Source organism: Otolemur garnettii, unplaced genomic scaffold (assembly GCF_000181295.1).
Source record: "Otolemur garnettii isolate 467f Iridium unplaced genomic scaffold, OtoGar3 scaffold00197, whole genome shotgun sequence".
Lineage (NCBI taxonomy): Eukaryota > Metazoa > Chordata > Mammalia > Primates > Galagidae > Otolemur > Otolemur garnettii.
The window spans coordinates 283555-308841 of NW_003852592.1; the positions used below are offsets into that span (position 1 = coordinate 283555).

At 50.4% G+C, this 25287-nt stretch overlaps 1 protein-coding gene across 1 annotated transcript in view; it reads right to left on the reverse strand.

Annotated features, from left to right (window-relative positions):
* Nucleotides 1-5562: 5562 nt before the first annotated feature.
* The window catches only part of IKBKB (inhibitor of nuclear factor kappa B kinase subunit beta), a 55059-nt gene continuing 35334 nt past the window's right edge, over nt 5563-25287 (reverse strand). Inside the window, exons 8-22 of the mRNA XM_003801071.3 lie at nt 24320-24444; nt 20728-20835; nt 19439-19568; nt 18826-19020; nt 18601-18715; nt 16737-16860; nt 16052-16203; nt 15853-15914; nt 15173-15282; nt 13855-13904; nt 13655-13754; nt 13310-13457; nt 10320-10456; nt 7821-7911; nt 5563-6780 (exon numbers count right to left, since the gene is read on the reverse strand). Of these exons, the coding sequence (XP_003801119.1) occupies nt 6715-6780; nt 7821-7911; nt 10320-10456; nt 13310-13457; nt 13655-13754; nt 13855-13904; nt 15173-15282; nt 15853-15914; nt 16052-16203; nt 16737-16860; nt 18601-18715; nt 18826-19020; nt 19439-19568; nt 20728-20835; nt 24320-24444 (1713 nt within the window). The 3' untranslated portion in view covers nt 5563-6714. The remainder of the gene's footprint in view (nt 6781-7820; nt 7912-10319; nt 10457-13309; nt 13458-13654; nt 13755-13854; nt 13905-15172; nt 15283-15852; nt 15915-16051; nt 16204-16736; nt 16861-18600; nt 18716-18825; nt 19021-19438; nt 19569-20727; nt 20836-24319; nt 24445-25287) is intronic.

A 25287-nucleotide genomic window follows, 5' to 3' on the forward strand; every position in this document is an offset into this window, starting at 1 on the left:
TAATTCATAATACAAATATATACACATCTATCAAGTTAATAACAGACAACTACAGCCCATTAGAAAAATGAGCAAATTATATAAGTAGGGAAGTCACTAAAGAAATCCAAATGTCATCATATACAAAATAAGCATCACATTAAGATGTACATTAATACTGTAAAAAACATAACCACCACAACCTTGCTAATCATAGAAACTAATTATATCTAAAGTATTATTTCATTTTTGAAAAATGGGAATTTTAAAGGGACTGGAAGAGTATTAATGAATAAAATATTAATAGTGATTAAGCTGGATAGTGAGATCACTGAATTTCATGTTCTTGATATTTCTTTTATACATTTTCAGTTCTACAGTAACTATGTGTCATTTTGTAATAAGATTTTAATTTTATTTATGCACAAAACAATCGCCTGGAAATGCAGTATGAGTCCAGAATTATGTTTGTAAAATAAAATATTGCTGATGTCACATTTTCATTTGCCAACATGCATATTATTTTGTTTTGAAGAATGATTACTCCTCATAAAATGAAAACGTTTGTTCACCTCTGAGTTTTGAAATTTAAAAATGTAGGGAATTGTGGGATCATTTTATGTGAATATTAATGACAACTGTTTAAAAATTAGTGCCTAAGAATCCAAGGAAAATGACCAATTCTTTGTCTTTATATTCTCAGAACAATTTGACTCTCTTAGCCAGTCTTGGAATAATTTGTTTTCAGCTAACTTCCAGGATACATGCTCTAGGTTTTCCTTCTTCCTTCCTGGCCATTCCGGGGGGAAGGGGGCACCTGTGAGTGTGTTTGTGTGACTGTGTGTGAGTCTTGTGTGTGTGTGTGTGTACATGTTGGTTCCCAGCCTCTCCTTTACTCTTCAACCTTTATGGTAAATTACTTTACACTTCCAGCCTTTAACCAGCTTTTCCAGCTTGGCCAGTTTCACCTGTTTAAAGACGCCTGCTTTTTTTTTTTTTTTTTTTAAGAGACAGAGTCTCACTATGTTGCCCTGGGTAGAGTGCTGTGGCATCACAGCTCACAGCAACCTCAAATTCTTGGGTTTAAGCAATTCTCTTGCCTCAGCCTCCCAAGTAGCTGGGACTGCAGGTGCCCACCACAATGCCTGGCTATGTTTTTTTTAAATTATAGTTGTCATTGTTGTTTGGCAGACCCAGGCTGGATAAGACCCTGCCAGCTCCATGGATGTGGATGGCGGTGTATGTGGATGGCGCCCCAGCTGTTGAACTATAGGCGCCTGGCCTTTCTCTTTCCACACCCTACATCGAGCACATCAGCAAGTCTCATCAGCCTACCCTGACCTCCTCAGCCCATCTCCTGCTTCTGCTCTTGTTTCCATCAAACATTCTAACAGGATGAGTGGTCTTTTTAAGATGTAATCTCAATATATTTCATCCATTTACTTAAATATTAATACCTTTCACTACACTTTGAATAAAATCTAAACTTCCACAGCCCACAAGGCCTAACGTGACCCGTCTCACGCCTGGTCTGCTTCATTTCTTGCCACTTCTCTCCTCCTGTAGACGCACCTGTGACTGTTTAGCACGTTCGTGTTCTTGCTTCAGACCTGGACTCACGGTGTGGGTCTTTGGCTGCCTTCTCATCATCCAGGTCTCAGTCCGGTGGTCACTCCTTGGTCGCATTCCTGAATGGTGCTGGCCACTCTCTCTTCCATTATGTGTTTTATTTTATTCATGGCACTGAAAACCATTGGATATTTTCTTTTCTTTTCTTTTTTGATTTTTTGAGACAGAGTCTCACTATGTCTCCTTCAGTAGAGTGCTGTAACATCACAGTTCACAGCAACCTCAGACTCTTGGGCTTAAGTGAATGTCTTGCCTCAGCCTCCCAGTAACTGGGACTATAGGTGGCTGCCACAATGGCTGGCACTTTTTTTTTTTTTTTGGTCATTGTTGTTTAGCAGGCCCAGGCTGGGGCCAAACCCACCAGCCCTGGTGCATGGGCCAGTGCTCTAACCACTGAGCTATGGGCGCCATGCCCATTGGATATTTTCGTGCGTGTTACTTCTCCCTATCCCAGTGATTTTCCACTGGTGTGCTGTGAGAGGATCTTAGGTGTGACGCAAAGTTTTTAAAGATCATTAATGATTTTCAAAAGAAGTTTGAAGCATGGTTAAGTATATTCTTTTTTATACTCTTTCTTTTGATCAACATAAATTAAGTGTGCTGTGGAAGTTTAACCATAGGTTCAAGGGTGCTGTGAAATTAAAAGAAAAAAAAGCTGAAAAACATTGCCTTATTCACACCCTGCCCCCTCTTCCTCTGGCCAGTGTGGAATGTGAGCTCCATGAGGCAGGAACTTCACTTCTGTTTGCTACATAGTAGGTGATCGGTAAGTATTTATTGAATGAAGATCCTAAGTGGCAGTTTTGCAGAAGTAAAGTGTCAAACATTTCAAACTACAGAGGATGCTGACAGATCATGACGTAAGGTGGCTACTCATCCCGGGTGGCAAAATCTGAACAGACACTTGAAACAGAACTTGAAGCCCTAAAACCAGGAAAGCTCTGGACAAATCAGGCCTAGAGGGTCACCCTAAGTTATGTCACCATTTTAACAAGTCGTGATAGTGGTAGAGGGACCCGCCCAAATAGAACCAACCAGCCCAACTAGGATGTCCCACCCAGGGAAGAGAGAACATACCCACCCCACCCCCGACCCCTCAGAAACCCCACCCACCGTACCCCACATGCTGACTTCCTTCTGGAGCTCATCTCACCTGCACCCCGGTAGAAATAAAGGCCGAGGCTGCCCACACAGAACCTGGACTCCGTATCCTTTCGTTCACATTTTGAACGAAAATAAATATCGTTTATTTTCAGTCTTGGACCTCTCAGATACTAACAATCCCTAGTTTTTTTTTTTTGAGACAGAGCCTCAAGCTTTCCCCCTAGGTAGAGTGCCATGGCATTACAGCTCACAGCAACCTCCAACTCCTGGGCTCAAGCGAGTCTCTTGCCTCCGCCTCCCAAGTAGCTGGGACCACAGGCGCCCGCCACAACGCCCGGCTATTTTTTGGTTGCAGCCATCATTGTTGTTTGGCGGGTCCGGGCTGGGGATTCGAACCCGCCACCTTAGGTGTACATGGCTGGCGCCTTAGCCGGTTGAGCTATAGGCGCAGAGCCAACAATCCCTAGTTTTAAGAATGCCCAGGCCACGTGTGATGGCTCACAACTGTAATCACAGCACTTGGGAGGCCAAGGTGAGTGGATCGCCTAAGCTCACAGGTTCAAGACCAGCCTGAGCCAGAGCGAGACCCTCGTCTCTAAAAAATAGCTGGGCCTTGTGGCAGACACCTGTAGTCCCAGCTACTTGAGAGATTGAGGCAAGAGAATCACTTGAACCCAAGAGTCTGAGGTTGCTGTGAGCTAAAATGCCACTCAACCATAGATGATCTAGTGAGCCTCTGCCTCAAAAAAAAGAATGCCCAGCCACTGACATTTTGACTTCAGGTCTCGTATTCTGGGTTTTAAGGTTTCTGCTTGGTTGCTCTTTACACTTCCTGATTCTTTGCTAAGACAGTCTCTGTCGTGTCATTTGTTTCAAGCAAACTCACAATTGCTACTTCAGACATTTTTATGATGGGCGGTTTTAAATCCTTGTCAGGTGATTCTAACGCAGGGGTCACCTCAGTGAGTGTGCTGCCTCTTCTCATCTAGCTGGATTTTCCCAGTTCAGCTGGGAAAGTGACTCAGGAAGGAAAGCCGCATGTCTGAGTGTGATGAGACCCTGGATCCGCTCAGGTTACCTTTCTCCAACACTGTTACTTCATGCAAACAAAGTCCCATTTCACCACTGCTAGGAATGGAATCCACGTCCCCCCTCTGCCTCTGTGGACACTGGGGTGACATGGGCTCCCTATGACCCTTGGGGAGCCCTGGGAGTCAGGACTCTCTAGCAGGCTTGTTACTGCGTCAGAGGGGCCTTTAGATCCTGATACCACCTGCTTGGGGGCAGAGGTCTGCCTGCCACGTCCCACGTGGTGTCCACTGACATCATGTGGCAGAGCCTTGCTACCAGCCAGCCCTGACCGATGTCCCAGCTCCCTGCCTGGGCTTGACCCCAGTCCAGTGGGGGACACGGGACACTTTATTACGAGTTTCTCACTTGGCCTTGCTAGCAGGACAGCAGCAGGGCTCCAGAGTTCTTTGTGGTGTTTGGCTGGAGTAGTTATTGTCCAGACATTTTCGTCATTCTAGGCTGGCTGTTTCTGGTCCCTTGGCTAGTGCAGTGGGTCGAGTAGTGGTACCCAAGAAGATACCTTCACATCTTAATCACAGAACCTGTGAATAGCACTTCAGATGGCAAAATACGTGATTCCACTTAAAATCTTTAAAGTGCTTATCCTGGAATTCCCAGGTTGAGGAATTCCCTGTCCAATGACAAGTGTTCTTTTTTTTTTTTTTTTTAGAGACAGAGTCTCACTTTATTGTCCTTGGTAGAGTGCCGTGTCACAGCTCACAGTAACCTCCAACTCCTGGGCTTAGGCGATTCTCCTGCCTCAGCTTCCCAAGTAGCTGGGACTACAGGCACCTGCCACAACGCCCGGCTACTTTTGTTGTTGCAGTTTGGCCAGGGCCGGGTTTGAACCCGCCACCCTTGGTATATGGGGCTGGTGCCCTACCCATTGAGAAATAGGCGTCACCTGACACATGTTCTTATGATGGACACACAACAGGGGAGAAGTGACAGAGACGAGGCAGCAACACGACCCTGCAGAGAGGTGCAGTGCAGGGCAAGGGGTGTCCGGAGCCACCAGGGGCTGGAAGAAGCAAGACACGGAATCTCCCTCGAGCCCTCGGAGCAGGTTTGAGAAGGCGCAGGACTGCCGGCATCTGGACTGCAGACGTCTGGCCTCCGGAATGGTCAGAGAATCAACTTCCGTTGCACCACTTTGTGGTATTTATCACAGCAGGCCTAGGGAAGCAATATGGTTGGAGAGAACAGGCTTTTCTTGAGGCCTTTCTGTCTGTGCCCACTGGTCAGCCTCTGCAGCACCTGCTCTGGGTAAATGAGACAAAAAGAAAAGCAGGGGACTCGCCCCGGTGCCCTCCCCAGGCCAGCCGCACACCTGGACGGTCTCCCTTCTTATCTCTACCTGTCAGTCCCCTTGTGCTTGTTTGTTTCTATGTCCAAGGACTTCAGCTGTACTTAGAGGAAAAAGTGCACCTGTTTCATCTTTTTGGGAGTGTAAGTCCTAACTCTAGGGTTTTTACCTTTTTTAAATCACAGAAATGTTCCAGCTGTGATTATTTTTTACCCTTCAGCCACGTCATTTCTCTGCTCAAAATTCGTCTGTGACTCCCCATTGCCTACAAAGGAGGCCCCGGCCCTCCGCCCCACGTCCATTCTCTCTCCCTAGTGGGACCCCATCCCTGCCTTTTGGGTCTTATTTCCCACTGTGTCCCTTGTCAGGGTTTCCAAAACCAGGCCTTGTCAAAGCCGAGTTCCCTGGATGTTAATGAATGTTACAGACACGGGGTGCAGGCTCTATGGCAAATGACAATGGTAAATCGTGGATTTAGACAAAGTTTAAGTCAGTTTCTTTATTATGAGACTTTTCAGGTATTTTACCGGAGTACAAGGCAGATTTCCAAAAAGCAATTAAAACACGAATGTTTCTTAATCATACTTGACCACAGAACATGTCACACCATCTCCACGGAAACCACCTGGTGAGCTTCCCCTGTTCCAACTTTCTTTCCCAACCAAGCTCGTCCGTGTGTGATCTTCCAAACTCCCTTTTCACTCGTGCTTTTATAGAGAACAGAAGTTGTGCAAAATGTTGAAGCAGCACTGCGCTGCTAATGACCCAGGCACTTTTGAATTTTATAAAAATTTCCACGACTTTAGTTTGGAAGTCCTAACTGTAGGGATGGCAAATTAAGTGGACAGGGGAACCTGGTATAAGTGTTGGAATCATTTTGTTAACAAAATACAGAAACTGTTTAAAAAATAAATCCGTTTACTAACACTGCTAGATGAGGGAGAGACAGGACACCCCATCCCCCCTAGTGGGTGCGTCTGGGTAAGAACGGAGATGAGCACAGTGGTCAGCGGCCAGTCTCTGCAGACCCCTTTCCTTCCTGCTGCCTTCTACATGACAACTCACTGCAGATAATCTTTGGGACTAAAAAGGAGGTAGCTGCTCTTCTATCCAGGCTACAGTGAGTCACTGTGGCTGAAAGGACAGCAGATGGGGCAGCTTGACAGTCAACTTGTAGCCGTGAAAAGAGGGAGAGAGGATGGGGCCAGGCCAAGACTCTGAACACAGCTGCATGGTGAGGGTGGTGGGGTGGCTGGGGCCTCTGGAGATTAGAGAGGATGGGCTGGCATCAAGTGCTATATAGACTCTGTCCTCAGCACCTGAGTCAGGTATCTGCCCAGCCTTCTCTGTGGCAAATCGCACATCAAGCACTTTGTCACAATGGAGGAAGCAGCTCTGTGGCTGCTCCCTGAGCTCTCGCGACCGGCATCACCATGCACTGGGCCTGTGATGGAGATTCCCAGCGTGTAGACTACGTGGTGGCTGCTGAGGGCCACGCCCTGGGCTTAGGGTGAAGGTCACAGAGGCTGGAGAAGTGAGGGCTCTGTTTGGATGCCCAAGTCCGTGAGGAATCACTGCAGAAGGCATCACTGTGAGCCCCGCGTCAAGGGTCAAGACCGCCCTCATCACGCCGCCTGCTCCCCACCGCTCTGCTCCTCGTCCTCCGTCTGTAACCAGCTCCAGTCGAGGGTCTGCAAGTTGATAGGCATGTCACGAACACACAGCCAGCAACACACCACAGGCTCTCTCTCCTCTCAGGAGGCAAGCGGCACAGTTTGGAAGGAAGTGCAAGCCCTCCTACTAACAGCAGACTTGCTACTGCAGGGTTGCCCTCTGCTGCCTGGGGTCTCCTCCCTGGACTGGTCAGCTTCTGAGACTCTGGGGACACTGGAAGGCCATCTCAGTGCGCTCGTGGTTGCAGCAGTCACACATGCGCTCAGGGCAGGTGGGTGGCCCCAGGAGCTAATCTCAGCTACCAACTTCCAGCCTGCTGAGGCTTCTGTTCCTCTGGCAGAGTGGGGCAAGCAGTGAAAGGATCAAACCACGGTGAGGAAGAGCATCAAGGGACAGCCGCCAGCAAGCTGGGGATGCGCGGCTATACTGCAGGTGACTGTGGGCAGCAGCCAGCAAGCTAAGGACGCACGGCCACACCACAGGTGACTGACTGCAGGCAGCAGCAGCAAGCTGGGGACGCATGGCCACACCACAGGTGACAGCAGGCAGCAGCGGCATCTCTCTAATGCTCCTGAGAACTTGGGACTTAGTGGGGCTGAGCAGGTGAGAGCGTCAGCAGGGAAAGGCCATCTGAAGATCTGGAGGGGAGACTTAGGGTCCCTGGTAACGTGAGCTTTGTGCTGCTGCACCTGTACTGGAGCGAGGTTTCTTTGGGTTGGCTTCCCCATAACTAGTACTACCTGCGGGGAAGCTGAGTCCCTGAGGCACAGGCCACACTCCCACTCTGTCACCAGAGTCCAGACCACTCAATACACACAGGTGCTTGGTGGTGGTACCAAGGTGCAGGAGAGGAAGGGCTGGGGATGCCACTGTCAGGATTGTCAGGATTAAACACGACGATGCAGATGACACACTCACAAGCACTCCCTCACATTAGCCATTATTGTTAACATAAATGACAAAAAGAGATTGAGGACAATCCTGGATGCATCACCATTTTCTTCCCTCTTTTGCTACAGAGAGGACATGACACAGCTGGTCACACACAGGCCATTACCATGAAACTCTGGTCCTGCCCTCTCACGGTGTCCTGCACGGCACTCTCTAGCTGGGTGCAGAGGGTGTGAGCTTCAGCCACCAGCTCCTCACTGAAGAAAACAATGGCGTTATTAGAAAGTGGCTACTGTTACCTACCAGAGCTGCCGTCACTGCTTTAAAATATGCAAAACAGCTTCTGAGAACATTTAAAAATGAAGTGACCATTACTTGGGTGCTGAGTCTCTCAAAACAGTGTCACTGACCAGTGATTTCATCCACTGAGTTAATGAGCACCTTTCAGAGGCCCAAGTCCAGGCTGTCCAAAATGTGAAAAGCAGCTAGATGTCTACTTCATACAAAAGGTTCATTTAATTCTCTCCAAGCTGCCAAATTTTAAAGGTATCTCCCCAAATCACCTGTTTTCCAATTCTTGAAATGGAAGAAAAAAACAAACCACACCATGCAATTTACCAGGTTTCCACAGTTCCTCAGATCGGGTGAAAAGCAAGTTCTGGGAACTGATCTAACCTCGTCTGATCTTCCTTTTCATAGTTAAGAAAGGCATGTTTCCTATTAGGAGTGGGTCACAGTGAGAAAAGGGCTGTGTAATAAAACACCCATCCTTTTCTCCCCTCAGTTCTAGGACGTAGAGAGACGAGAGACGCCCTGCCCCTGGTCTATTTTTCTAGAGCTTTGAGGATGTCATCAGAGGAACTATGCCCAATATGGGAAGACAGAGCTCTGGAACTCCCCTCACCCAGCAAAGCTTAACATTCTGATGGAAGGAACTCACCATGTCTCTGCTAAGCCTCATCGATGGGGCTTCAAGCCAAGTTAAAGGCTCACTGCCAAGAGCACAAGACCTGGATACTATCATCCAGGAGCTCACAAGAAGTTGGGAAATAATTAATAATAAAAGGTCACATATGATTAAATATCAAAACAGGCTATAAACTCCTGAAGGTAAGAGCTGGGTTTTTTAAAAACACAGAGTCTCTCTGGAGTGCTGTGGCAGGATCATAGCTCACCGGGGCCTTCAACTCCTGGGCTCGAGCAATCCTCCCACCTTAGCCTCTTGAGTAGCTGGGATTACAGGCATGTGCCACCACGCCCAGCTAATATGTCTGCATTTTTTTTTTTACATATGGGGTAATTATGTTGCCCAGGCTATTCTTCAACTCCTGGCCTCATGCAATCCTCTCATCTCAGCCTCCCACAGCACTGGGACTATAGGCATGTGCCTGGCCAAAGAACATCTTCACTAGCCATGTGTGGTAGCACTTGCCTGTAGTCCTGGAAACTTGGGAGGCTGAGGCAGGAGGATCATATGACCCCAGGAGTTGAGGCTGCAGCAAGATATGATTATGTCTCTGCACTCTAGCCTGGGCACTAGAGCAAGACCCTGTCTCTTCAAAACGAAAGAAAAAAAAAAGATATACTCTATATACAGTTCACCCATTAAAAGTGCAAAATTCAAGGTTTTATTACATTTAGAGTTGTGTGACCATCGCTGTATCTAGTTTTAGGAAATTTTCATCATTCCCAAAGGAAACCTGGTCCCTATTTAGTCATTCCCATCCCCACCCCCAGGCAATCATTAATTCATTTCTATGCCTGCAGGATCCTGAGGAGCCCAGTACACAGAAGACACCCATGGAGCTGAATTCAGAACAAAACGAACCACAGGGAGAGACAGGCTGGGGTGTGTGGACGACTGAGTTCTGAAGAAAGGGGGAGCAGAGGCCCTGCGGTGGGGTCCCTCGTGGAGGGCACCTGGGGAGCCAGGGCTCCACAACAGTAGGCTCCCCACCCTCGCCAGGCATCAGAGCAAACTGCAGCACCACCCTGTGCGTCAGGGGTCAGGCCTCCAGAGGGACCTGGGGACTTGCTGCTGCTGCTGCTGCTTGTCTGTATGAGCAAGAGGTCTGTAAGAAAGGGGACCAGCCTGGAGAGGCACGGAGGGGCCACCATGTCTGGAAACACCCAGTCCAACTCTATAAAGCAGCAGGAAGCCACAACTTGGTTGGTTAGAGCAGTATTAATTCAATCAGAGAAGACCTTGTTGCAGCAACAGCCGGGGGGTGGGAGGAAGAGGCAGAGGCCTCGCCAGGGCCAAACCGTCCTGCTCACCCCCTGCACAGCAGTTCCAGCAAGAGCAAGGAGGAGAAGAGATGAGCAGGAGACACAGGAGGATGGGGGACCCGGGATCCTGGTTTGTGTGATCCAAGGACTATCACAGCGTGGGAATGACCAGCACCTCCCATAGTCCTGTTAGCAACCAGCAGCCAGGCAGGAATCCAGCCTTTGGACAGAGGGACTGTCCAGTCAGTGAATTACAAAGGGCTGAGAGCAGAATGCACGTCACTTCAGTTCCCACAGGGCCCAGCAGATGTAACAGACTCAAAGGGAAGTGTGTGCAAAATCATCAGACCCTGATCCGTGACAATGTGCCCTTCTGTCCCTGGGACCTCCTACGAGCCTGTGGATGCCACGCCTGCTGCTGTTAACGGCAACCTACCTTTTCTTGGCTGACTCAGGAAAACTGTCCGGGGTGTCGGGGGCTGCAGAAGGCTGAGACATCAGCTGACTGGGGTGGCTCAGTCGAGAAGCGTTCATGCTATCTGGGCTGCCACTGACAGGACCTCGGACCTTGCTCTAAAGGACAAACCCAAATAGAGAGAAGTTTGAAGCTAAGTGATGCACCCAAGACGCTACGGCTACTCCCAGGAACTCTGGTATTTCTGTGTGAGAAGGTGGTGGGCACCTGGTGCCTCAGCCTCAGCGTTTCTGATCAGCAGGCACAGTTCAGGAGAAAGATTCCAATGGGAGGCGGGAGTGCTTGTAGGCTTTGTTCATTAGTTTGGTTCCTTTTAGTTGATGAACTTATACAAGTGAAGAAAAGGAAGCAGGGGCGGCACCTGTGGCTCAAAGGAGTAGGGCGCCTGCCTCATATGCCAAAGGTGACAGGTTCAAACCTAGCCCCAGCCAAAAACTGCAAAAAAAAGAAAAGGAAGCAACTTTTACTCTTTTCTAAGTAGAAGACTGAGACCCAGGAAAAGGTTATGTGACCCACATCCTCTAGGGTACAGCTGGGAAGAAACCAGGACGTCTTACGTCCTGGAGGTGCTGTAACCACTTCATGTCCCAGTGCAGATGACCAGGCCGGGGTCCTGCCTCGTCTGTGCCTCCCTTCCCTTTCCTGGTGCTCCGTGCAGCCTGCAGACCCACGGCCACTCTCAGCCCTCAGGCTGTGGGACCAACCTTCTTGCTCTGTGTCAACCAGACATCCAGGCACCTGTGCCTTCCTGTCCCCCTGCAGAGAGTGATGTCTGCCTCCCGTACCAGGGCTCCCTGATAGCCGGGGACTCTGCCCCAGGCATCCTGCCACCCTGACCTGTGCACCACAAAACCGCTCAGCCCTGCTGAGGGACCCTCACTCTCAGTGTGGAGTTCCCTCAAGGGCACAAGAACATCCTCCAGCTGCCACTAGAGTGACCACAAAAAGGGACAGCTCCTGCCATGCCTCCTGTCTGCTCAGAAGCAGAGCAGCGTGCATGAGCCAGCCCAAGCCAGCCCTTGCCAACCTCTCCAGTTTCACCCTCTGTGACATCCTTTCCCCCGCCACCCAGAGTATACCAGTGTCCCCACCTCGCTGCCTGGGACAAAGCACTGTCTCAGTCCCGACTGTCTCAGCCCCTCCCCGGCCCCCACCTGAGTCCTGCTCTCTCCAGTGGAAATGTTCCCTGTGGGTATTTCTTGTTGCTCCCCGACGTAGTCTGGATGTTGGACCCCCAAACCTCATGCAGACACTGATCCCCAGTACTGGAGACGTGGCCTGTGGAGATGTCTGGTCTGGGGCAGGACCCTCATGAACAGACTGGGGGCCTTTCTGGGGCAGGGAGTGAGTAGGTCCCCTGAGACCTGGCTGTTCATGAGCCTGGCACGCCCCTCTGCTGCCTCTAGCTTCCTCCCCCTGCACACACCAGTCTCCCCTTCCTCTTGGTACAAGAGAAGCAGCCTGAAGCCTTCATGGGGAGCCCAGCAGATGCTGGTGCCATGTTCCCTGTACAGCCTGCAGCACCATGGGCCACAGGAGCCTCTTTTTAAATCAGTTCCCCAGGCTCAGGTGTCCCTTTCCAGCAACGCTACAGGGATAGAGCGTCCCTCACCTCCAAGACAGAGCTGGCCTTCCTCTTCTGCATTCCAGTTACAGCCCTGCCACTACAGCCACTCACAGCACTGCCCACCCTAAGCTGTTCCTGTGTCCTGGTCAGGACCGTCAGGCTGTCAGGAAGGCCCTGAAACAGGTCCAGGACTGTCCCTGCGCAGCCTGCTTGCCCCGCGTGCAGTTGGTGCACAGTAAACATCCAATGAATGCAGACGGCAGATCAGGCCTCGCCTTCCCTCTCCTTCTCAATCTTCCCCACCTGGCCGCCTCTTTCTCCTTTTCCTCCTTTCGGAGGGGACATGTCACTCACCCTCCCGTGGCAAGCCCATCACTGTGCTCACAGCATCAACTCTCCTTCGTTCTCAGGACCACGCCCCGCACACGCTCCCCTCTCCCTTCGACTCGGCGAGTCTCGGGTGTACTATGTCCTTCTGCTACGCCTACACATATGCTCCAGCCTCCAGGATCTTTAGAAAACACTACCCTGGTCCTGGTCCCACTGTGAGCGACCATCTCCCTCCCCACTCTCCTTCCCTTGGTCCCTGAAGGCTGTGCTAACTCAATCGCTCCCTTCCCTTCCCTGACCACCTCCCGGCAGCCTTTCACAGGGGCTCACACTCCCGCAGCCCTGGCCTCCAGGACACAGCTTTTACCTGGCTGGCTCTTCTCCTTTCTTTGTCTTTACATTTTCTCAGTTGGCATTCGGTGGGGTCACTGCTACGTTAAGATGTTGTGAGTGCAAAGTGTGGGTCCCATACTGCAGGCGGCAGCAGTAGAGACGCAGGTGGGGCCCCAGTTGCACTGACAAGCACTACCGTGGGCTGGCGTGGCAGCCCTAGAAAGGATATGCCCACTTTCTAATTCCTGGAAGCTGCACATATGACCTGATTTGGAAAAGGGGTCTTTGGAGATGTAAGGATCCCAACGTGAGATCATTCTGGACTATTCGAGCAGGACCCAAGTCCAATGTCAAGTGTGAGAGACACTCAGATAAGACAGAGAGATAGCTGCTGGAGTGATGCAGGCACATGTCAAGAGATGCTGAAGGAAGCCTCCAGTGGGCATGGGCCTGCTCACACCTGGGTTTTGAACTTCTGGCCCCTGCAACTCAAGAGAGTAAGTTTCTGTTGTTGGAAGCTGCCTGGTTTGAGGCAGCTTGTCATAGCAGCTGCAGGCAAAGCAACACCAGGACAGGTAAGAACAAGCTGCACGAGCCCTCCCTGCTCCCCCGAGTCACAGAGCACAGGGGGACAGATGGCAGCAGCTGAGTGGCTGACACTGGCTCTGCGGTCAGAGGTAGAAAGGCCCAGGGCAGCCGAGAGCTGTGGCGTCTCACTCACACAGGCGATCTTCAGGAGATTCCAGAGTTCCTTCTGCCGCTTCTCCTGGAGCCGAACAACCGTCTTCTCATCCTCGTTCATCAAGCTCACCACCTCCTCCACCTTGGGCAGCAACTCCAGGGCCTTCTGCTTGCAAACCACGGTTTTACTGTGAAGAACGGAGGGGACAAACTCTAATGGCGTCTGGAGCAGAGAAAGCAGAGCCTGGCCCTGGCAGCCATGAGCCCAGCAAGCAGCTCGGATGAGGATGAAGCTTCTCCAGGCAGCTCAAGAAGCTGGAGCAGGGGGAGGCAGAGGGAGGCAGATGCTGGCACCAGGAGCAGGGGCAGGAGGCCGGGCCCACACCTGAGCTGCGTGTAGATCACTCGCACTTTCTTTTCAAAGCCTTGAATGGCCTGAAGCAGCAGCCGCACCATTTCCTGACTGTCACCATCGGTTCGCTGGTCTGCAGGGAGGAAAGGTGGCCCAGTTCCTCGAGGCAGAGAGGACCAAAGCCCCACAAAGGAGCCGAGAGGGGCCCTAGGCAGATGTGGGGCTGCACTCACCTCTCGGCTTTTCCCTGAGTCTCCGGTAAAGCTCTCTTGCTTGCTCTTCTCTGAAATACATAAAGGGGTTCTGTCCAGACTCAACGTGAAACAAGCACCTGTGCAGCCTGGTCTGCTAATTCCTGACAGCAGATCACTGCTTCTTAGAAACAAGGCCGGCAGTATCCAGCATCTCCTCTTTCTTGACTGGAGGAGATTACTATTATTACTATTTTGAGACAGTCTCAGTCTGTCACCCTGAGTAGAGTGCCATGTCACCATAGACCACAGCAACCTCAAACTCTTGGGTGCAAGTGATCCTCCTGTCTCAGCCTCTTGAGTAGCAGGGACTACAGGTGCTCACCACTAGTCCTGGCTAACTTTTCTATTTTTAGTTGAGATGGGGTCTCGCTCTTGCTCAGGCTGGTCTCTAACTCCTGAGCTCTAGCTATCCACCCACCTCAGCTTCCCAGAGTGCTGGGATTACAGGTGTGAGCCACTGTGCCTGGTGAGACTATGATTTCTGATTTCTGACATTTTAGGTGGTATCTATAGTAAGCAAATGATCTGCTTCATTATCAAAATTCAAGTGACAGAAAATCTTAAGGAAAGGAGACTTCACTTTGTCCTTGCAAATTCTACCTTCCGTGGCATCTATGATAAGGAGTCCAGGTTCAGTCAGTGGCCCTGAGCCCACAGAACTGGGCGCTGCAGGCCCAAAGCAGACACAAACTCCTAGCCCTTTCCCCCTGAACACAGAGGAGATGGGCTGACATTCTTAAATGAAGAAAAGCTACAGGAGAATAAAGGGTTAAATAATTAGAGTAAATACAGAATCCAATTTCTGACACTCAGATTTCTTGTCCTAAGAGTCCTTAGTGAAGGCACCAGGGACTGCTGTGGAGCTCACGGTGATGTGTCCTCAGCCCAGTGGCGCCTGGCTGGTCCCCTCCTGTCCCCATGCCAGGGCCTGCGGGTGACTTCCTTCAGGCCTGCAGATGCCTCATACCCCCTGCAGCCGTCACCAAATGCCTGATGGAGGCTGGATGCAGCTTCTAGGGCTGTGCTGCTCTGAAGCCTCCTGAGGCTGCCTCCCTGAGCTCTGGCCACACCGGGCGGGGTCAGGGTACATGAGGACCCCTGACAGCACTGGCAAAGGCCCCGTGCATCCCACAGCCTTTGTAGATGATGAGTTGCTTCCCAAACATGGGCCCTGAACTGATCCTCACAACTCACCGAGGTCAGTTTTCCTTGCCACTGCATAGATCTGGAACCCGAGGCAGGTCCTAGGACATGCGTCTGAGGGTGCGGGGCAGAGCGTGGCCCCAGCAGTACTCACAGGTCGTCCAGCGTGCCCCCCGGCTTCCGGCCCATGGGGCTGCGCTGCAGGTCCACGATGTCAGTCTGCAGCGCCATCATCCGCTCCACCAGCTGCTTCACGTCATCCTCCTGTTAGAACAGCCGCCCTCAGGTCAGTGAGGCTGCAAGCATGTCCCGAGAAGTAAGTGTGCTGGGGCCTGGGGGCCTCCACAGCCACTGAGAGCTCTCAGAGGGCTGCCAGGAGTGTGCACGGAGTCACGACGTCTGGGTCTGGATCTTGTGTTTACCACTTTCTAGCTGTGTAGCTCTTGAGCGAGTTACTTAACCCCTAAGCTAGTTTCCTTTTCTGTAAACAGGCTTCGACTAGGGCTGTCTGAGCAGTTAAATTACACGCAGAACGTACAGCTTCGGGCACAGTGCCCGGCACACTGAAATGCTCACGTCACAGTCTCCTTTCCTCTCTTACTTTATCCATCCCAATGCCATGCCATACGGGAGGCCCAGACCCCCAAGCCATCAATTACGTGTCCCAAGATGGGGACCAGCCCGTGGTTAATATGGTATTGTCTGTAACATGTACCTTTAAGCATGCATGTGCCCCATCAACACTGATCGACAAATGATAGCCGGAAACCTCATCTCTCCCTCTCCCCGCCCTCCCTGTCCAGTAAGTGCAAAAACCCCAAGTGAGTCTCCTACTCGCCCACAGAGCTCCACGGCCTGCTCCATTTCTCTCCAGGCCAGCAGCAGTTTATCTGAGGCTGAAAAAAAAAAATAGGGGAAAAATTGAAAAACAAAACAACACACCACAAAACCAAAGCAGAAATAAGCAACTCAACTATACGAGGCCAAAAGAAGAAAACCACATCTTTAAGCTCGCTGCAAAGAGTATACTCACTGATCCCAAACTCAGTCTGCTCACTGTACTTCTCCAGGTCAATCTGGATGCTGGTTTTAAAGAAATCCAGCTTGGCCTTGAGCTGCTGCGACATGGAGGCCATGGAGTTCTTCATCTTGGACAGGCAGCTGTTGTTCCGGAGCAGATTCATCCTGCAGGGACCACAGCACACAGAGCCTTGGAGCATCTTGGGGACCCAAATACCATTTCCTATACAACAAACCCCCTCAAACTGCAAAGGAGGTCCCTGCCATGATGATGATTATGGTAGCAGCAGCCAATTAAAACCAATGGAGAGTTCCCAAGCCTCAGCAATGCCTGAGGTTCTGCACCAGAACTGAAATGGGGCAAGGTACTATGCCACATGCAGGGCCAAGAAGCTAAACTGGGCACAAGGGGGGACGATTTTAAGTGCCCAGGATAACAATCGGGGCAGCTTTGCTAACTTAAATTGTACCTGGCTCCTCCAGGCTCCCAGTTCCGCCCGCAGCTTGGCCAGCCCGGCCTCAGCCTGCCCGCCTCTGCCTCAGTCCAGCCCACCCACACTTTTCCCACCCGTCCAAACCAGCGTCTCCCTTTTGTCTCCCATAACAGTTGCTTCTGGGTCCCTGCCTCTGCCACTCCCCTGTGGCCAAAGCCACCAGGTAATTTTAAACGCATTAAGTCAGGAATGCCTGGCAGGTACATGGCCGCACGCTGTCCCTGCTGCAGCCGGTTGCAGTCCTCCTTCAGGGCCTGGACGCTGTGCCAGACCTGGCCCCACACCTTCCTCAGCTGGAAGAAAGGGAGATTCCTCTTGGGCTCTTGAACTGGAAACAGAAACACAAGCAATATCAGAGAGTAACTGTGCTGCCATTAGTCACATCCTCCCTAGTGGTGCCACACTCACATTTTAAAATATTATATAACTAGGATACTGTTATGTAACTTTTGGGGATAATATGCCTGGTTACTGTCATATTTATTTTTATACCCCATTATTGCATAAGTAGTACCAGCTGGGCAGTAAACAGCTACTGATTTTGATTTGCAGAAATACTTCATCAATTATTTGGAGACATATTCACATGTACTCTGGCCCATATAGTTAAAAACTCTTATGTTCACAACATATAAAGCTGTATAAAGTTTTATAAAAAAATCAGACTCAGGGCGGTGCCTGTGGCTCAAGGAGTAAGGCAATGCCCCCATATGCCGAGGGTGGCGGGTTCAAACCCAGCCCCGGCCAATAAGGAAAAAAAGAAAACTGAAAAAAAAAAAAAAATCAGACTCAAGTAGCCGGGTGTTGTGGCGGGTACCTGTAGTCCCAGCAACTTGGGAGGCTGAGGCAAAAGCATCACTTGAACCCAAGAGTTTCAGGTTGCTGTGAGCTGTGACACCACTGTACTCTACCAAGGATGACATAGTGAGTCTCTTGTCTCAAAAAAAAAAAAAAAATCAGACTCAAACAACAGTACTGGAGATGATTAAATCAACAAAAAACCCTGGAGATCTCCGAGACCCTGGCCCTTCCGTCTGTTCACTCTTCAGTGTGGATGTGCGTGGGGGGAGGGGCAGCAGGTAGAAGCAGGAGACGCATTAAAACGTCCCACAAATGCTGGACTGTCCACCACAGAGTGGAATATCAGCCACGAAGAGTGAGGTAGCAGAGTGAGGAGAAAATTCTCCAGAACACACTGTTAAGTGAGGAAGGCAGGTGCGGACAGTACATACTGAATGCCACTGTTTGCTGGGGGGAAAAACAGCCCTGGAAGGACCCGAAAATACGGTATCTGTGTTTTCCCTAGAAGGGAAACTCACCGGCTAGGGAACTGGGGAGACAGTGGCTTGCTGGTTACTGTGTATTCAATTTTTCCTATCTTTTAATTTTTTCTTTTTTGGTTATCACGTACATGCATTGTTAAAATATAAATAAATTCTGCAGAAGAATGGGTTCAGTATAAAACAAACAAACAAAAACATATAAATGAGGCCATGTATGGTGGTTCAGGTCTGTAATCCCAGCACTCTGGGAGCTCAGAGCAGGAGGATCCCTTGAGGCCAGGAGTTTGAGACCAGAGCGGGCAATATAGTGAGACTCGAATTCTGCAAAAAAAAATTTTAAATTAGGTGTAGTAAACACCTATAGTCTCAGCTATTGGGGAGGCTGAAGCAGGAGAACTGCTTGAACCCAGGAATTTGAGGTTGCTGTGAGCTATGATGACCCCACTGCACTCCAGCCTGGGCAGCAGAGTGAGACCTTCTCTCAAAAAAAACCCCCCAAAAACCCAAAACACACACACACACACACACACATATATGTATATGTACATAAATCTCTTGTGGGCAGTATTCTCTGTCCTCTGTCTAAAGTTGTATTTATGAGACGGAAATGAACCCACGGTTCCCTCTGCCCTTTTTCCCTGGGCTATGCCCTGAATTTCTTGTGGACAGGAGGCTGCTCTGAGGACCAGGTGGGCCAAGCCTTGGTGAGCTCCTCCCTGGCCTACGTTTCCCCCTCCTGCCGTGTCACAAGTATCACGATGGACTTTCTAAAAAAATGTTCTCACGGATACAGCTGACGCTTTCAGGCTGGGGCCGTGGGGAGATCTGAGTCTCATAGGTGATTTTACTGTTGTCGAAGAGAAAAACAAGATCCATGTCCAGTGTGCGGCCCTCATTTAACTGCAAAAGGACAAAACCGAATGAATTTTATGGATCCAACGCTCGTAACAGAGGTGAAACCTGCAGGGGTGACTGGTTTCCAGGGGGCGCAGGCAGGGCACAGGGCTCACCTTGCTGTCTGAAATGCACTGTGTGGCCGGCTTGTCTGGGATCAGCGCCAGACCCGCTTCCTGCAGCAGCTCCTGGTCCTTCTCTGGGATCCCCGTGTCCTGCTCGATTCTGGCCTTTAAGCTCTGCAGACTTTCATCTTCTGTCACTGGGTAGGTGTGAATGGTGCCCGTGACCATGTTCAAGATGTGAACCAACTGCAACGTAACACAGGTGCTGCTCAGAAAAAACAGCCTCTTTTTTTTTTTGGCCGAGGCTGAATTTGAACCCACCACCTCTGGCATACGGGTCCAGCGCCCTACCCTTTTGAGCCACAGGTGCTGCCCAAAAAACAGCCTCTTTAAAGAGACGCCCGTCTATCTGCCTAGATCCTCTGCTTCTCCTGCCATTCCCAGCCACACACAGTAAGGGTCTCCCTGGAGGAAGGGGGCCTGGGTGCCACATTTCGGATATTCTTGTCTTTCACATTCCTGTTTGTCCACAGCCATGACTGTCCTTCTGCAGAAAGACCCCCCAGGAGCCTCAAATTCCTCACTAGGGCGGCTGCCCTGGACCTGCTCTGCTTTCTCAGGAGAGCCTCACTGTTGCCTAGGGGCTAACGTGGCTCCCACTCACCTTCAGGTTTAAGATGTCATCCAGGGCCTTGAAGCAGCCGTTGGGCCCGTACGTGGGGTCTGTGCCCCGCTGTCGGGGTTGCCACATCAGCATCAGCTGCAGCCACTTCTCCAGCCGCTGTGCCAGGACACTGCGGAGAGGAGCAGAGTGCAGGAGGGGTCACCTGTGGCTGACCTTGGCTACCTCCATGTGCATCTCGCCACTGCACACAGACAGTGGCCAGCAAACAATTACTAAAAATGAAAATGGCTTACCAGAGAATAAAAGCATAAACATCTCCAGCCACTTCAGTTCTCCCAGTGCTTGTCCCCTCTCCCCTGACCTGCTGTAACAGCCTCCCAGTCACATTTCCCCACGTGCTGGGCAGCAGACACATTTCCAATGAGGTGGATAAGACTGACCTGTGAAGGTGAGTCCCACCTCCAGGTGGCCCCCACACATGACCTGGACCCCATGGAGTTAAAGGGGCATGAATAACATGGGGCAGACCCCATGCTGCCAGATGGGTTAGTCCCACCAAAGCAGTTGCTGGGTCACACGACAAAGCCACCAAAGCCACCAAAGCCACCCCCCGGCCCCTCTGTGCTCACTCAGGTCCTCAGGAGGCCAAAACAGCTGCCTGCTGCCTCCCACCCTGCTTGCCCCAGTCTCTCCCCCTCCTTCACCTGTCCACGTCCTTCCTACACACCTTTCCAGATACTTGCACAAATTTCAAGCTCATCTCAGGTCACTCCATATCGCTCTAGTCCACACAATCTTTCCTCCCCACTCTCTGAATGGGTGACTGTCTGAATCTCTGTCTGTGTGACTGGGTTACACGACACTGCCCTGGAGCCTGCTTTTGTGCTGTCACCCACTTCTGATGCCACCAGTGGTCTGGCTCTGAGACTAGCTGTAGTGCCATTCCAACTCCAAGACTCACCAGTTGACAACGACACAGTAGTAAGTGCGAGAGGAGAGCAAAGGGAAATGGAGCAGAGTTCCTGACCCTTCAAAGGCTTACCACGGATAGGAGACAGAGCCTCTGCAGAACCAGACACAGTACAGGGAGGAGGCTACTGAGGGGAACAGAGGTACAAACTGTGATGTGAGCTGAGAGGAGAGGTGGCGGGAATCCAGGACAAGGTGAGCATGGGAATCCACTCTGATTTTCAGACTGAGAAGGACTCTCCAAGTCCTTAGCTGCAGGACAATGTCCTGATAATCTATTTAAAAGTTACCAGGTACCACCTGAGACTGATTTCTTAAAAATGGAGAATGGTGCAGGAGAGGGAAGCGGCTGCGCCTACCTGTTAAGGTTGTTGGGGTAGGGCAGGGAGCTTGAAAACTTCACCGCTCCGTTCAAGTCTTCACTGACGACAATGTCCATCTCACTCTTCTGCCGGACCTTCGAGTGCCTGCACATAAGCAACCCGGTTACACGCTGTTGTGCTTCACTGACTGTGGGGACACGTTCTGAGAACCGTGGGTGACTTTGTCGTTGTGAGAACATCACAGTGTGTGCATGTCCACAAACCCAGACGGTGCGGCTGTCAACATACCTGGGCTGTGTGGTGTGGCCCCTTCCTCCCAGGACACACAACTGTGCAGCCCGTGACTGTCCTGGATGCTGAAGCCACCTGTGCCATGATGCTGAGGGTCTACGCATCTCAACTTAGAATGTCGATGCTGTGCCATCACGTACCCCTCACCTCTAGAGCCACTGTACAACTGTAATGGCACTTTGCATCTGCACAGCAGACCTACATCCCTAAGCTTTTGGAATACAGGTCAGTTCATTTGCACTGTGACAGAACCATTTCTCGGAGAGTTTAAGACTGGCCAGCTCAGCCTGAAGGACCTTGTGAAGAGCAGCCTGGACGCAGCCCCTGGCCGCCTGGTGCCCAGCGTCCTGCAGGCAGTACTCTGGCCTCCTCTCGCCTCCTCACCTCATTCCTGCCTTTCCCCTTTCTGTTTCTCTCCCTTTTCATTTTATCTGATATAAACTCTTATACTTTAATAGAGGAGAGGATAAAATCAGGACTTACAGACCAAGACTACTGCACGTCCATGACCCTGACATGAAACGTGCGTCATGCATGGACCTGGGTGCTTCACTCAGTGTACACGGCTAAGAGCTATTTTTAGGGATAGCTTTTGCAATTCCCTACCTGTTAGGGAATATTGGGGCATCTGAAGTAGTATTTGAAGGAAAAAATATTTAAACCCAAGTGGCTTCAACGTTCTTGGTAACAGTGATAATACCTTGAGTAATGCTTCCTAGATAACTAAGGGCACCGACATGGCATTCACTTATCACCACGATGGACCTGTGCAGTTGACATTTTTAGGCCCTAGTTAGTGGTAAGAAAATGAAGATCGGATGATGTGACCAAGGCCACACAACTGAAGGTGTCAGAGTCCGCCCAACTCCAAGTCTGCTATTTTTTCTACTCCATCTGAATGTCCAAATCCCTCCTTTCCCAAAACCCCTGGGAAGTTCAACTAAAAAATAAAAATGCTTCAGCTCCAAACAACTCTCACTGGCAAGCAGTGAACTGGCCTGTCCAGAACACGTAGAAAACCTAGACGGGCTGGTGTGGGGGTGTCCCAAGACGTTCTAATTACATCAGTGTGGGACAGTCCTCTACCAGGAAACTGAGTCTGTCCATGGAAAATACAAAAGCACACACAAATAAAATGCTTATTATTAGGCTGTCGTTAAAGTGTATTTCCAAGCCCAAATCGCATTTTTCCTGAAATCACTACCTGTTGACCTGCCATCTGAGATGAGACAGGGAGATTTTCAAGGGGCTATCCAAAGTGCTAAAAAGCAGACAAGCTAAAGGTCAGGCCACAGAGCAGCTTCTTCTCGGGTTGCAGACCTGTCTACTTGGAAGCGGCCGCCAGCCTCCCAGGGCTGACCAGGCCCTCAGGGGCTCTGTTCAGAAAGCACTTGTCCCTCCAGTTCTAATGGGTTTTAACTCACCTTGTTACAAATAATGGGAAAGTTCAAAGGGCAAAGTAAAGAAATGCAGCAACTTCTTAGTCAGAACATCACCAGCAACGCACAGACACTTTAAAGCTATTTTTATGATGGTTCTATCATGAAGTGTGACTATAAATTACGGAGCTGATTCCTGTTGGGAATTGAGTCACCAGACTGAGGATGACCAGATCCTGCAGCAGACGCCTCGCCTCTCAGTTCCACCACTGGGCACACGTGTGGAACTGGAGCGTACTCTTCTGGAATCTATTCCAAAGGGGGCACTTCATTCTTATGAATAAATATTGTGGTGAAAATAGCTGTCTTACTTCCAGAAAGGCATTGAGGATGACAGCAGTGTTGGCAATGGTATGGGGAGATGGCAGCACGCCACATTCCGGAACGAACTTGGGCAGCCTTCTGGTGGCAGCTGCGAACATGTACCAGAAACCTTTAAAACGTGCACACTTGGCGAGGCACTTGGAATCCCAGCACTCTGGGAGACCCAGGTGGGATGATCGCTTAAGGCCAGGAGTTCAAGACCAGCCTGAGCAAGAATGAGATGCCGTCTCTACAAAAAATGTAAAAATTAGCCAGGCTTAGTGACACACACCGGCAGTTGCAGCTACTTGGGAAACTGAGGCAGTAGGCTTGCTTGAGCCCAGGAGTTTTGAAGTTGCAGTGAGCTGTAAGGATACCACTGCATTGTAGGCTGGGAAACAGAATGATAGCCTATCTCAAAAACAAAACAAAACAAAATGCCCCCAAAACAAAACAAAAACTCTGCACACTTTTGATGTGTTAATCCCATTTCTAGGAATTCACCCTCAGGAAATACCTGGATGTATTAAGGATTTCCCAACAAGGATGATATTCGTGGTGTTATTAAATGAACTATAGCATAGTCACTCTCTGGAACAACAAATATTACAAACAATATGGGGAAACAATTCATTTTCAATATGAAGTCTGAGTGGTGAAGTCACACGAGACTACACACAGCAACTAATTTTAAAGTATAAATAAAACACACACGTGGGGAAGAGCCGGGAGAAACACAAATGTGTTCCCGGCTGTGTGATCACGGTCGAGTCCTGGCTCTTTACCGTTTCCATATTTTCTAAAACAAAATTAACACGTGGCTTCTCAAAGAGCAATGTTGAATGAGACCTAACTCATTTAGAGAATGCTAATTTTTAAACTACACATTTTGGCACCTTCCCCCCAATACTTCATTTCTTTTACCTGATAAATAAAAATTGTAATATTTCATCATGTACAACACAGCGCTTGAAATGTGTGCATCATGGAATGGAAGGGCTAAGGCAGCTGATGACCACGTGCACCTGCCACGCTCTGTGGTGGTGATAACTCCTATATAAATACACCATGGTCCACGTGCTATTTGTATAATCAGCAAAAAAAAAAAAAAAAAAGTTAAAGAATGCTGAGTAATCTTGAAAACCCTAACTTTATACTTTGATTAAAAATATTTTTTGTAATTTATTAGGTTCATACTTTAAACTCCTACCTTATGCTTTTGTTTTTCTTTTTTTGAGACAGAGTCTCACTTTGTCACCCTCAGTAGAGTTCTGTGGCGTCACAGCTCACTGCAACATCAAACTCTTGGGTTCAAGCAATTTTCTTGCCTCAGCTTCCCAAGTAGCTGGGACTATAGGCACCCGCCACCACACCCAGCTAGTTTCTCTATTTTTGGTAGAGATGGGGTCTTGCTCCAACTCCGAAGCTCAATTGATCCACCCTTCTCAGCCTCCCAGAGTGCTGGGATTACAAGTATGAGCCACCACAGGCCCAGCGTGGGAACATCACTAAAGCAGGTGAGGAGAGGAACAGACACTGGCTGTCTCCTTCCTCCAAGGCGCCCCCCACCTGCCCACCCACCCTGCTCTGCTCACCACTGCACAGGCTGCCAGTTGGGGAGGAAGGGGCGGAAGCCAGTGATGCACTCAAAGGCCAGGGTGCCGAAACTCCAGTAGTCGACAGTCACCGTGTACTTCTGCTGCTCCAGCAGCTCTGGGGCCTGCAGTGACACGGGGGGACACACCTGAGCTGCTCCGTCTTCCGAGGGGCCGTGGCAGGAGGGGGTGATCAGCTCATCTGCTCGCACCCCACCCCCTCCTGGTTCCATCTAGGGGCACTGGTATGTCTGTTCAAAGCTGAGGCACGGCTGTGGTGTGCCTAAGACAGTCCTGTGCCCCTCACTCCCTCTGAGCACTGAAGAAGGGCCAAGGAGTCAGGGCAGACACACTGCATGCCCGTCACTGACCACTGCCCTTCAATGCAGGACAAGCTGCGGTGCTGTGCTGAGAAAGGAGACAGATGACACACAACAAAGGGAGACGCCACCAGGCCGTGCGCACCAGATGCATCACACACGCGTGAAACGCTGACTCAATCTCTGGAACCGACTAATGTGCAGTCACAGAAAGGGTGGGGCATTTAGAATCAGGCAGGAAAAAGCCAGCTGCACGGCTGCTGCCTGTGCAGAGAGCCCAAGGGACCGAGGTAGGGATGTAGCACAGATGGGATCAGACTGGGCTCAGAGGAAGGGTCCTCACATTGGCGGGTGGGAGGAGACACTCCAGGAAGGACCATGGCGAGCAGAAGCCTGGGGACGGGCTGTGTACTGCTTGGGTGGAAAAGTGACTCTCATAAGCCAAGACCAGGAGTCCAAAACAAAAGGAGAAATTAGAGGATGGTCGGGTCAGTCTTGTATGTGCACAGGTGTTTCCGCTCATGCAAGTGAACAATCTGACTCAGAGTCCTGGCTGGAGGATAAGCCCCTTACCTAACTGCCGCCGAGCTGACAGGATCCCAGAGGCCACTCTGCAGGATCCACATAACTACACGTCACAGGGACATG